The 13,860-nt window shown below is 45.3% G+C and overlaps 1 protein-coding gene across 3 annotated transcripts in view; it reads left to right on the forward strand.

Annotated features, from left to right (window-relative positions):
• Positions 1-217: 217 nt before the first annotated feature.
• kirrel2 (kirre like nephrin family adhesion molecule 2) overlaps positions 218-13,860 on the forward strand; it is a 35,614-nt gene continuing 21,971 nt past the window's right edge. For all 3 annotated transcript variants that reach the window (XM_085292425.1, XM_085292424.1, XM_085292426.1), the window contains exon 1: positions 218-857. In XM_085292425.1, coding sequence (XP_085148551.1) covers positions 818-857 — 40 coding nt within the window. In that variant the 5' untranslated portion in view covers positions 218-817. The remainder of the gene's footprint in view (positions 858-13,860) is intronic.

Consider the following 13,860-nt stretch of genomic DNA (forward strand, 5'->3'; position numbering starts at 1 on the left):
CAGGGAGCACATTGCTTTTCCAGCATCCTATTCTGTGGATTCATATTATTCAAGCGTTTTTTCACCCAAAGCTGTTAGAGCAGTCATTTAACTGTGAATAAGTTTTTTAAATGCCCTCCTCGTGATGCCTGCTCAGCCAATCACAGTCCCTTAGGGGCGGGGGTCCCCCCCCCCGGCAAGCATCTGAGGAAGAAGGGGCTCCTCAGGCTCAGCTTCTGCCAGATTTGGCTACCCAGTACCACCACCAGATGACTGTCAGTGCGCATTTCCAATTGGCAGGAGGGAGAGTAAACCGAGGAGACCGATCGGGGAAGAGTGTGTATGAGAGAGAGAGAGAAGCGGGAGTGAGTGTGTTATAGAGGGAACAGAGTGAGAGACTCCAGCGGAGGGGCGAGAGGTAACTTCACCGAGGTTATCACTGCGCACTGTCGAGGAGGAGTGATCGCTTTTTTTCGCGCAGCATGCTGAAGCAGGTTACAAAGTGGACTCTGGATGAACCTTCTGATTGAAACGCCCGATTCTCTAATGGACTGCTGGAGAGCACAGTGAGGCGAGAGCTGTGCCACAGTGGCAAGGAACGGAGACTGGGAAAGAAGCTGATGCAGAGGGGAAAGTTACCAACTGTGGAGATGTATTGCTAACTGCGAGTTTACTGACTGCTCGGACCATTCTGAGTCGTTTCTTTAAACTGGATGCTATTGTAGACGAATCTCCGGTGATCCCGAGCCCGGTGCCGCGGTGGACCATAACCAGCTCAGTCGCATAGACGGAGCGAGACTCTTTCCATAGAATACAATCAGCGGCAAGAGCAACTAAAATGTCTTCGTTATACCTCATCTTTTGCGTGATGGTCACAGGTAAGATACTCTTTTGTTTGCTATCATTTAACCACCCGGGTCCTTATTAACGGGGAAGGATGGACCGCGCTCCGTGCTGGCGCGCTGCGTCAAGCCATTCAGTGCGCTGCTGTAGTAGTGTGGGCATCTGATCTGCTGCAATGCTACATTTCACTGCTGTTAATTGCCGGTAAATGTTTAATTAGTTCTGAAAGAGTGATTACATCAGGAGGTTTCTCTGTCTGCGAGCAGTCCTTGATGAGAAATGGCACTGCGTAAGTGAGATTCGCAGTGATTTTTGCCCCCCTGATCTTATTCAAACATCGGAAGCCTGAGCGAAGTGAGCTTTCTTGTTTTGAATGGAAAGGCTCCGAATCATTGTACGAGGGTGCACAGACGGAAAGTTTCACTTATTTGATTTCTTAAATCTGGGGACCGGTTGCGCCTGACCGCAGTGTTTCTCCACACGCGAGTGTCTTTTAAATAAGATGCTTTTTTGTTGTTGTTGTTTTTTTTTTAACGAGGCTCGTCAAGAATGCGCATTTAAGCAGGTGATAACAGAACAATTAAAGCTGGGTATGAGACAGCTCATTGCAGCTCCCTGCATCTTTTTTTTTGCCCTGAAGTTGGCCGGTGTTGCACACGCTGCATTCCCTTAAACAAAAAGAAAAAGAATGGGGGAAAACACAAAAGCCAGAGGGGGTTTCTGCTGAGCTGACAGGATTGCGTCTAAAGTTTCTTTTCCTTTCATGTGGTGCGTAAACGGGCAAAAACGGACACGGTGTATCTTCCAACGGGGACTGCACGGTCTCCCGAGGACACGCATTTGAGATGGTAAGAGTGAGAGCGGGGAAGAGGGGGAGGCAGCGAGAAAGCAAAGGGGCAGAGAATGAGGGAGACACAAACTAGAGAGGGAGAGCATTTGTTTTTCTTGAGACGGGCAGACATAATGCACCTGTTTCCCCCCCACCCTCTCTCTCCTACACAAACACCACCACCACCCCCTGTTGCTTTTTTATTGGCAGAACAGAGTTTATGAGTGATTATAACAAAGTCTGCTCATTGTGCCCCAGACCTTCCAGTATCGAGATTTCAAAATGCTTTCATTTTGAAGGAATTGTGAGGAGAAAGAATGTTTTTGATGCACGTCTTGTTTTGAAAATGCGACTTGTCAGCTTTTGTTTTCCCTCCACACTTCAACGTTGTAACTTATTATTAGTTATCCTGTAATAGAATTAACAGAACGATGCCGAAAACAGATGTGTTTTTAGGCTTAAATGCAATTATTACGAAACAAAAACAAACAAAAAAAAAAGCAAGCAGGCTTTCTGAACAGCTGCTACAATTTATTTGACTCGTTTTGTGCTGCTCTTGTTGTAGAAAAGACGCTTTCGGCAATTAACACTGAGCAACTGTTGACTTATCAGCATTTTTCAGCGTCGATAAACTAGAGCGCGGTATTAACACTTTGGGATGAGGAAAAATAATAATTAAATTTGAATGCAAGAGAATAGACAACAACCTCGCACTAAACACAGATGTTTTCCAGGGTGAGTGGAGGAAGAGGATCGTGGGGAGGCAGAAAAGATAGCATAATGAAATTGAAATCCTTTAGGCTTTATTGTATTTTCACCTCAGACAGACTTTCACCAAAAGCCCAAGCATGCCCAATGGCCATGTGTTGTGCGTACATCTTTACCTTCAGCGTGGTTTTGTCATCATTCAAGGCTCCGGGGAGGAATGTGAAACGAGTAAACCTCCACTCCCTGATAGACTAACAACAGCTGGATGAAAAGGAGCAGTAGCCAGACAGTGGCATATTTTCCGGACCCCAACACGCACACACTCACTCTCCCCCCTTTCACACTCAGGCACACAAATAATGAAAATGGTAACAGCTGCCCTAATTAGAACCTAAGAGACCCTAGACCTCATTTATTGTGTCAGTCTTATAAAGAGTCACAGATGCTCAAAATTCTTTGCACTCATAAATGTATTTTGTGGTATCCAAATTTGGCTCCAACACATGGCCTCACTTTGAAATTTATGTATGGCATATTGCATACATTTTGTAAGTATGTAGTCTGTACTACAACACAGATAATTTACTTTCCCGGATAGTCCCCTGGGCTCCCACAGGAATTGGATTCCACACTGAATCAGTATTCCGAGTAATCTTCAGTGAGCTCTTCTTTGGAACCTTTTGCTTTGGGTCGCTTGCGTCTCATCGGGCCAAGTTCAAAGGCTGTGAGCTAAGATTACAAGTTTCTCTCCATTCCTCTTAAGTCGTGTCGCCACTCATGTTTCACTATAGTGTGGCAGTGTGAAAATTTTCCACCTTGCTTCTTCTCACAGCATTTTTTTTTTTTTTTTTACTTTTTGCCCGGTCGCAGAATGTGTGACTGTGGAACACGGGGACAGGAGAGCGTATCTGCTTAATGGGCCGCAGGCAGATGGGAGACTTTCACCGACGGTTGAAAGCCTGTTCGCATTCATACCTCATACAGACACAAACATAGAAATAAACTCAAGCAGAGAAAGTGATAAATGCAGCCCCAGCTCCCTCCTCCCCGCATTACCAGCCTGGGTTTTCCCATTACCAGATTTGTCTTTAAAATATAGAGTACAACGATGCTTGAGGATGCAGTGACAACATGGCCTGGGAGGTTTTGTTTTAGGGAGCTGCGCATATTTTATGAACTGCTGTTTTGCTGCTCTTTGAATTCTTTCGGAGGGGAGTCAGACTGAAGACAAAGTTGGGGGTGGAAGATGGAAGGAGAGTCTTAAAGGAGGGGTAAGACTTGGATGTGTCACCAGTGTCTTGATGATTAAGCGGACAAGCAGCGGGTAAACACAGAAGAAGACCGCTGAGCATTGTTAACCTTTCCCTGTCTTGTTAGTCTTGTCTCTGTCGCACAAACACACACAGAAACAAACCAATGCGCTCTCTTTCTGCCTCCGTTTTACCTCCTCTCCTTGTATCATGCGCCTTTCTTTTCTTTTCCTCTGTGATAAAAAAGATCGGAGATAAAGTAAGAGAGACTAAGTGCCAGAAAGTTTGGGGGTAAGAACTGTAGCCAGCCAGGGAGGAGTGTAAGATATGAGGTTCACCAAGTGCAGACACAGCAGAATCTGAATGCAGCTGACTCTTGAACAGAAGTGCCTTGCAAAATTTGTGAGACAAAGTCAGGGCAAAGATAGATAACATGTGGTCAACTCGACGTTCAGTCCGTGTTGCTCGTTTTTAACGCTGTATCTGAAATTTCTAGAAACTAAACACAAAACGAAAGATTCACATATGCTTTTTTTATATTTTAAACTTTATCCCAACATGTGCATTTTAAGAGTTTTGTCAAGATTACTGTAGGTGACTGGACTGGATGAATAGTTTTAGAGCAAGGCATCCAGTTTTTCTTTTTTACAAATGATGTGGTCATGCAAACACACACACGCACAGGCACACCCGAGCCGGCAGTAATGAATGTCCAAAATCTGCAAGAAAGACCTGTTATTTCCTTTCATCCTGAAGACCCGTCATGCACACGAGGCATTGTCTTTCTGCTCTTCTTCACATCCTCTGAGCCCCCCTTCCTGCACACTCACTTGCAGCATTTTTACGGAAGGAGAAACTGGAATGAGAAAGGAAACAATGGGGCTTCATAATGTTGCTCATCTCTAATCAGCTTTGCCATGTGGGTAAACACAGATAAAGAACTTGGCAGTGTGTCCCGAGGCTTTGTTATCAGCTGTTAGCAACTTAAGTGGATGTGCGCACTGGTATGGCTCAACACAGGAAGCCCAAGTAGCCAGGTAGCAAACTGTTGATGACATTTGGCTTCTTTGTTATTATTTTTACCTCGTCCCACCCATCCTCCTTTTGTCTTCACTCTCTCCTTGTGTCTGTCTCTGCACATCCTCAGCGTGTCTTCCTCTGAGGTGGTTTGAGGAGCCGGAAAGGATATGACAGGGAACAGGACAATGGGAGCTTCCTGCCATTTTCCTAGAGTCTTCTTCCCCAGTTGTGACTCTTCGGGGCTGTGTTGTGAGCATACACACGGGCGGGGGACGGCACAAATTTGTTGACTCTTTCATTCTTCTGTACAAACACAGTAATGGAAAGAATAGAGAGAGGAAGAAAGTGGGATTAATTCTGTGCATGTCATTAGAACAGGCCCCCAAGGGAAAGAGTTGAATTTATACAGTAGCAGCTATTTTAAGAAAGACTTGTATTGCATTTATCTCCTCCCTAAAAATGCAAGTGTCACTTCCTTTTGCAGAGATATATCGCCATTTCAAAAGACCTTAAGCCCAGAAACCAACATACAACAGATGCACTAGACCACACATTCATTTTTATTTTCCAATCAATTCTTGCCCTGCAAGACAAGAATTTCATATCTCCTGCCGAGACGCAGAAACCAACAGCAAATTGAAATTTATCTTCTGCGTTGCAGCAATATCTGTTCCTGTGTTATCTTCACCAGCCGCTTTCCTTAACCTTGTATTAAAGATAGCTTTATTGGAGTAGAATTCTGGCAGCTGGGAAGAGTTTCAGGAAAAAAAAAAAGTTCAGTTGGGAATCCCATCAGACAACATTTATTTAGCACTAGATGCAGATTTATTTTACTTCTATTTTTACTCTCTTTGCATAAACTATGATTGGCAGTGGCACTTGATTAGAAGGAGATGTGAAATATTCAGCAGAGTGCACTAGGGCTTCTATGGCGTGTGCACATCATCCAGAAATGAATCACAAGGATCTCACGGAAGCAACACCCTGAACACACTCGCGCACCCACAGAGGTCAAGGGCGCACGCTGGGGCTGTGGATGATGAGCCGAGATGAGTGTTTGGCATCTTCAGGGCTGTGTGCTCTTTCTGGAGCGATTAGTCAAAGTCCAACTGTCTAATTAATGATGCTCCAGCTCTCAGGACATGTCACCTCCTTAACCAGCTACGGGTGAAAAACACATTCAAGGAAACAAGAAACTGTCTGCCTGCTGCTCATTTTATTAGATATGGAAAGAGTGTGTACCCTTGTGGGAATAAATATTCCAACTACTTGTTCCTTGAAGAAGTCCATGCTCACTCCTTATTCTCATTTTCATCTCTTCACCCTGTCAGTTGAAACTGCCTGGAACGCCGTGGCTAATATTGTGTTGGTGACTCAACCATTAACCAAAATAGTGGGTTGGTTGTGGCTTGCCCTCGTCTTCCTCTGCACAATGATTGTCCTGTGCTGCTGCTGCTGCTGTTGTTCTTCCTATTGTTGGAAGAGACTGTGTGAAGGATTGGAGAAAGTGTAGCCATGTCTTTTATTTACATTTCTTCTGCAGAGAATTTCAGACAGGGCTGAGAAACTCTCGCTGGGAGGTCTGCGAGAGAAGGCAACCAATTTGCTATCAACTGAGGGATGTCAGTCAAAGCGTATTGATCAAGCCTTTAACTGCAGCTCCCTCAATGGCAAAACATGTTAATGTTATCGAGCTGTGTTGAGACGTGAGTAGCAGCGAAGTGTGTGTGTGGGTGGGTGGGAGGGAGGGTGTTTGGTAGAGGTGGGTGGCAGTTAACTGGTTGAGGGGTGTGTCTCTCCCTTTCTCTCTCCTGAAGTCTGCTTTTGGCGTAAGAAAGCTGATGCAAAAACAACAATGGGCTCAGCATGAGAATAGGGGGAGGAAGAGAAAGGGAGAGGAGGGAGGCAGAGGGGGTCAAAGGGATTTACTGCCAGGAGCCTAGAATTTCAGGTAATGGATATGCTTGTTTCAGTGGAAACCAAACCTGCTGTTTTTCTTTGAGCATGGCAGAGGTGAAAAAACAAAAAAAGAAAAGTTGTAACTGACTGCAAGTCCGAGGGGGATTAATAGCACCTCAGGCTAAACATTAGATCTCAAGTGTACACTTGAATGCAAAGAAAGTGATTGTGTGCATACCTGTGTTTGGGTGTGTGTGTGTGTGAGAGAGAGAGCTGGAGGTGGGCTGGGTGGGGGGAAGCAGGTGTGCGAGAGAGAAGTAAGGGAGGCGTATGCTGGAAAGAAGCTTTTCTGCCACATTCCTGCGAAGCAGCATCAGCGAGGAGGGCAAGAACACATGGCTAAGTGCTTCCCAAGCTGGCTGAGGTAAACCTAACACCCCTCCTGGAGGAAGCAGCCCAACCATTGTTCCAGCACATTGCACCCGTCTGACTGAGGCATCCTAGTGCTGTGCAGATCCCAGGGGGCTGGAAAGAGAACGAAGCAGAGGAGGAGGAGGAGAGGGACTGATTGTTCCCTGCTCAGACTATCCACAGATGGGGCTATGGCACAGGATGCTTGCTGTTTGCTTTAGAGTCCCAAGCGTTTGCTTTGCAGTCATGGTGTACAGAATGCTCTTGGGGATAGAGGAGAAGAGAGTTCTTGCGGAGACAACAGCAGGGGAAGGGAAAGAGACAAGGCAAGAGGGAGAGAAAGAAAGGTATAGGGGAAAAAAGGGAGCCTGCTTAATATGATGTCAGTGTGAATATAGTGTCATTGCCAAGAAGGGAAGACGGATGATACAGCCATACAGTGATCGGGTAGTTGGGCGAAAGAGTGCTCAAGTCCTCCCCTGTATCCAAACAGAGACATATAGAGCCGAAGATAATGGAGAAGGGAGGGAGAGTAAAGGGAGTGATTGAGGAAGAGGAAAAAAGGAAGGGATGAGATGCAGGGAACCCAGGCTGCATCCATCATGTGGTTTGGTGCAGAAGCCATTTGTACCTATTGTTCTCTATAATTTGTTTTCTCAGAGCCTGCAATGGGAGGGGTGAAGGGGAGACACAAAGCTATGGCAGCCATTTATTTTTGCACTAATTGCATAAGTGAGACAGCATAATTAGACATATAGCTAAACAGACAATAGGCCGAGATATTCGCAGACGGAGATAGACAGGGAGGTGTAGATAGATCCGAATAGATGAGAGGCCTGGCGCTCTCCATTTCAAATTCAAGAGTACGAGAGAACATGTTAAACGCAGTAAAGGGGATGGAGAGGGATAAAGGGAAAGGAAAAGGGAAAGTAAAGGAGGTGGGCATATAGAAGGGATGAAAGATAAGAGGGGGGGAGGGAGAGAAAAGCCCTCTTCACAGACTGCACTTTGAGGTGCGGCCCAGTGCTGCCGGAATAGTCACCTCATTTAATACACCTGCTCAGCGGGGAGGGGAGGGAAAAGTATAAGGAGGTGTTGTAAAGGAAAAGAGAGAAAGGGCACAAGAGAAGAGAGGGAAGAGGAAACAGATCTCATCTCAGATTCTTCAGATCAAAGGCAGAGAGTGGCTACAGAAGGCTGTTTGTTGTGGCTTGTTTGGGAGGGTCTCTGTCTCTGTGGGGTCATGGGTTCACCTGGTCTGCTATTTTGTTCAGGCAGCATTACGCTGCAGCACAGCCACACACCGAACGCCTTGCAGGCTACTTCATCACCTGAACGATTGTTTTTAAGAGACTTTTTTCTGTTCTTTTTTTCACGAAGCGATCAAGCAGGAGGAACACTGATTAGCAGATGGAGGCTGCCGGCTTCAGAGGACAGAGAAGTTAAAAATTTGTTAAAACTATCACAGTTTAGGAAGAAAAATAAAAGTAGCAATGTTTTCAGCTGACTGGACTGTGATTCCAGCAGATTTCGCTATGTTAGATTCTCTTTGTGTGCTAATGGAGTCGTGCATCTGCCAGGTCCTTGTGTAGGCGGTGCATGGGTGTGCTGAACATGTCATGTAGCCTTTTAGGACTGTAGTACAGGGAAAGATAAATAGGCCCTTAATGAAGCCGCACAATCACAGGCAAGTTAAAAAAACTAAGCGAAGATTGAGGGGCAGTCAGGCCTGATTGGAGGGCTATTGAAGCCGGTCAAGAGAAGCTCTTGCGTCGTCACACTATAGATTAGCCACTCACTCCACTATAGACCTCAGCCTAACTACCCTTCTTTCTCTAAAGCAGTCCTCTGACACTCTATAGTGGCTCAAGTCAACTCCATGATTGTTCTGGGGGAGTTCTTTAAAGGCCAATTTAAACTCAGTTCTTTGTTTAACTCCCCAGGAACTCAAGCTGGGACATATTGTATTGGCCGTGTGTGTTTGTGTGAGACTGAGTGTGTCTGTGCCCCTTTGTGGCTTAGATTTGGTGGTGTTTTTCTGTTTTTTGTGTGTCTGTGTGTGTGTGTGTGTGTGTGAGCCGTCTTTGAGCATGTGATGTTTAGTCAAAAAAGAAATGGGTGTATCTCGGAACTGGCAGAGACTAGTTTTGTGGGTGAAAGAGGGTGCATGAGAGAAATCAATGGCCCAATTCAACCTATTACAGCCATGACTGTTGCTGTAATGGTGTGGAAATGGACAGTAGTCATGTGGATCCCTTTTATATCTCCGGGCTTAGATCACAAGTGAAGCTGTGATTCATTTCCTCCCAGCTTTGATTTAAAAAAAAAAAAGTACTCTGAGTATTTCAAAGAGTCCCTCACATGATGGTGAGAAAGAAAAAGAAATATCCATTCGTTTTTGTGAAATGGTGGAAACCTCTTTTTCTGCCAGGTTTGCCGAAGGACAAACACAACACTGGGCTGCAATTTTTTTCCTCAACAAATAATGGCTCTTCCAAACTTCTCTCCTTCCAGCTGTTGCCTCTTTGATCCCAGGTAGCATGTTAACAAGCAATGCCTTCATGGAGTACCCTGAACATCAGTATGTGTATTCACATTAAGGTGTGAGAGTGTGTGCATGCGTTTGCACATGTATGGCTTCAAAGTTTGTGCGGATTTTCACACCAATTAACAAATTGCTTTATATGTTCGCTGAGGTGACGATAGCCTGTCTCCTGTGGGGTGCTGGATTATTATTTTTTGCCCACTTCAGTGTTAACTCAAGGTGGGCTGAACCTTCTTTCACACTAACTCATTAATGATACCGGTCTAATTAGTGCCTGTGGCTCCAGACAGGGGGCCCCTGGAGGACACATCACCATTGTGAGCTGGCCTAATCAGGAGACCACTCAAAAGACCGAGGACCCACTGCACCAGTGAGAAAGTTCACACATATAGAGAGACCTGCCTGGACTCGCACTCAAATTAACGTGCTGGTTCACTGGGGTAGGAGAGTATAAAAAAAAAGTGGTTATATTTTCAGACTTCTGACCATTGAGGATAGGCTATTTGCTCATTCCCATTTAGCGCCCTCTCTCCCTCTGGTAGTGCTCCTCCTGAGGGCGATGCAGAAATATGATTTAGCTCTCCTTCATCTCTTCATCCCTCTTTTTCACTCCAGATAATTCAATCTGTTTAATATCAAATAATCTCTCACAATTTTTCACCTTTTTTTCACGTTTTAACCTTATCGCTCAAACAGCTACCTCAGGGAGCTGGGCCTCGTTCCACTGTGTTAAAAAAAAAAAGGGGGGGGGGTGAGGATGGGGAGCAGAGAGGAAGAGGTAGCCCAGGAAAAGAAGGATGGCAAATAGCTCTCCAAGGAGTGCTTTTAAATGCCTCTGTTTGCCATTCTCATGGGCCATATGTGAAAGAGTGGGCAAATAGATTCAAAGATAGGAGAATACTAAAAAGGAGACAGCGATACCGGGAACGATAAAGGGAAAGACAGAAACAATCTACAAGAATTTAGTGGAGAGTAGGTGATGTGAGTTGTGGAACTTGAGGTTTGGGTCCCTAACTTGTGTCCCACAGCACTTAACATGCCCCTGGCCATCTCTCCTGGCAGTTAATTAGAATCCAATAAGGTTGCCGCCTGTTGGTCATTGTTCCTCCACTGTGTTTACCCTTTCCAGAGGCTCCATTCGCTGCTTAATCTGCCGAGAAGCTGAATGTCAATAGGTGAGGCCAAGACTCCAGAGCCCTGCGAGAGAGGGAGAGATGAAGCTAAAAGGAGGGGAAGGAATGAGAATCAGGGGGAGTGAGGGGAAGAGGTCATTATTCTCGTTCCCCTCAATATTGTTCTCTGACGTTCCATTTCTGTTGAAACCCCATCCAGCCTCCCCCCCATCTCTCTCTCTTGCATCTCCTCTCTTCTTCTATTCTTCTCACTTCTAATCCGTCCTCTTGATTGTTCTAAGCTGCTTTCAGCCCCTGGGAGGGTGGGGGGCTTTGGAGTCTGTTTTAATTAAGATTTAAAAGACGACTCCCTCAAGAAGGGAGATTTAAGAGCAGGATAGACTAAGCATAGTAAATAAGCAAAGGTAGGACAGATTGTAGAGATGTCTCAGCAAATATCAGAAATCAGTAAAAGGAGAATGTGAAAAAGCTATTATTTAACACGTGGGACACGCCCATACATTAATGCAAAAACAGGCAGACACTGAGGCATTTGGATGGATAAGCCAAATTGGATTTTTTTTTTTGTAATCACACGGCACAATCTATATAGATTGATCTAAACTTCCTGTGATTCATACCATATCCTGTGAGGGTGATATGGGATCAGTGGTAACCAGCAGGCAAGCCGAGGGAGTTATCTCCACACTCTATCCAATGATCGATCATCTCACACGATGGGCTTAAGAGCCTGTAACGCCTCACTTGTTTATCAGAACCTAGAACTAGAATGTTTTCCATAGATACAATGCATGAAAGGGAGGAGAGAGCTCAGGGGGGCATGTTTTAAAGCTAAAAATTTTTATTTGTAGCATAATCAGATATGGTTCGAAGCTAAACTGATTTTTCTTTGCATTACATTTGGGTATTAGTGTTGCACCTTGCAAACATAAGAGATACTCCAGATTAGCTTACTAGGTGCAGCCTGCAGGAGGCAGGAGACGAGACACCCGCTTGCCTGCTGTGTGTTCTTCTGACTGTTAACCGCACTATACTCACATCAGCTCAACTGGCCATCAAACAGACTTTACACCATCGATCTGGCGGGACCGTATAATGCTTCAACTTCACGGGACAGTTGCGTCCCTCGGATGCAGCGTCATCATCAGTGTCTAGAAAAGTTCTGAGGTGCAGTTGGATGCGTGAAAAGGCCGGGCACTTAACAGTCACATCACACCGTGACAAAAGGAGATTTCTCTCCAGAAGCCTGGCCACCAGAGATACCAGCTTTGCTTTACTTTTACCATGCAAACAGCGTGTTACAAAGTGTTATGCTGAGGAGCGGTGCGTGTCACTGCAGCCCAAGAGCAGGCATGCGTTACATGTTTGGTAAAACAGTCACATAACAGCGCATCTGCCTCAACTGCAAACTGCGCATTCTTAAGGGTGAGTAAAAGCAGCTAAGAAAACACACCCCAAGACAAAACACACAATGAAGTGTTTAACTTCATCAAACCACAGACTTCGGTGCAGCCGGTAAGGTGTTAAAGGCCAGGCTAGGGTCGAGAGCCTGACCCATGGCATTCTCTGCTGTGATACATCCCAACACACAGCCACCATATGTCCGGGTTTCACAGTCAATGAGCCAACCCACCCACTGTGACAAAGGCCCATTCACACCCAGTTGACTCTAAGGAAATCTGCAATGCCATGGTATGATTAGGACAGAATGCAGCACTGGCGCAGACCTCGGCCGTTAGAGAAAAACAATAGACTAGAACAAACGCAGAAATAAAAGGACTGTTAGGGAAGAAGGGGTACCTAGACAAAGAACTTTAAAAAGTACTTTGAGCGGATAAACGTAAGTATGATCTTGCCCTCAGCCTACTACAGCTCCATCGCTTGCCTCCATCAAAGCCCCCTGAGACTCTCCCCGGCACACTCTGCCTCCGTCACTCACAACTCTCTTAATAAGGCCAGCAGTAAACGGCAAGAAAAATATGCAGGGATGAAAGATCCTTCTCTCATGTTCTCGCTTTGAGGATGTGTTTCCGGGTGTCAGGGGAAGGTGGAGAAATGCAGCTTTAGAGTAATGCTGCATTTTAATAGAAACAATAAACTGCTTATAAAATATTATTTTGTGTCCCATATCCTGTTGTGTGTAGCAACAGCTCTGGGAACTTTTTTTTTGGGGGGGGGGCAGACATGAAAAAGCCACCTAGGAGAAAACCTCATGCCAAAGAATAAAGAGTGCAGAGCTCCTGGGGGAGAGATATATCTCACATATATTCTTTCATCGCAGCGATTAATATCTAGGAAAAAAAGGTCAAACCAGACTTGAAACGGTCCAGTATATCACAGTTACATTTGGAGGCGGCATTTCATACATCAATCCCTGCTGTGATGTCTCATCAGCCTGGTCACACTGGGGAGACCCACACCGTAGATTATCAAAGATTGATGGGGTGTCCTAGTTAAAGATAGGGGAGGAGAGATGACTGGTTAGTGGCAGGAACTATACCGTGATCTTTTTCAGAGGTGATGATTGGAGGGCTCGCATGGCAATGCCCAGTGCAAACATCATCACCACATCTGACTTGTGTAGGGCTTTACCGCCGTAACCCAGAGACCTGACCACGGGGGAAACTTGCAGAGGTAGCAGTTTGGAGGAAGGAGGGGAGGGGGTCGCTGCTCCTATGCGAGGCATTGCTGTCTGACTCGGGAAGCTCAAATGAAGCTCTAAACTTTGCATTTCCTCCCTTCCACTTCCATCCTCATTATCATCCCCCTCTTTATCAGAAGACCCAACAAACTGACAGAACAAACAGGCAGATTATCCCAAATCCTTTTTCTCTCTCTCTCTCTAACACACAGCCTCAAAATCTCTTATCCACTGTTCACTGTCATACTACCCATTTCTTGTTCCGAGTGCTTGCTTAATAATTAATTGATTAATTAGTTCGCTCATTAATCATTTATTCATTAATCATGGCCTGATTTTTCTAGAGGAAGTGGTGCAATCTGAAAAAAAAAAACCCTGACTTCACATTTCACTCTAATTATGCTCCTTTTACTAATCAACGCTTAAGAAATGGAGTTTCAGGAAATTAGTTTTCCCCTTCCCTTCTTTTCCTCAGCACAAAGCAGAATGTATTGAGGTCGGCAGGTAACATCCCCCCCCACCCTCTCACTTTCTCGTGTTCTGGAAGCTCTTAGTCATCAGGAATTTTAAAGGAATGTTTCAAGTAACGGGCAATCTGATGA

This window comes from Mchenga conophoros, linkage group LG11 (assembly GCF_057382185.1).
Source record: "Mchenga conophoros isolate Kocher_MC1m ecotype Shallow Benthic linkage group LG11, M_conophoros_male_GT1.1, whole genome shotgun sequence".
In the NCBI taxonomy this organism is placed as follows: Eukaryota; Metazoa; Chordata; class Actinopteri; order Cichliformes; family Cichlidae; genus Mchenga; species Mchenga conophoros.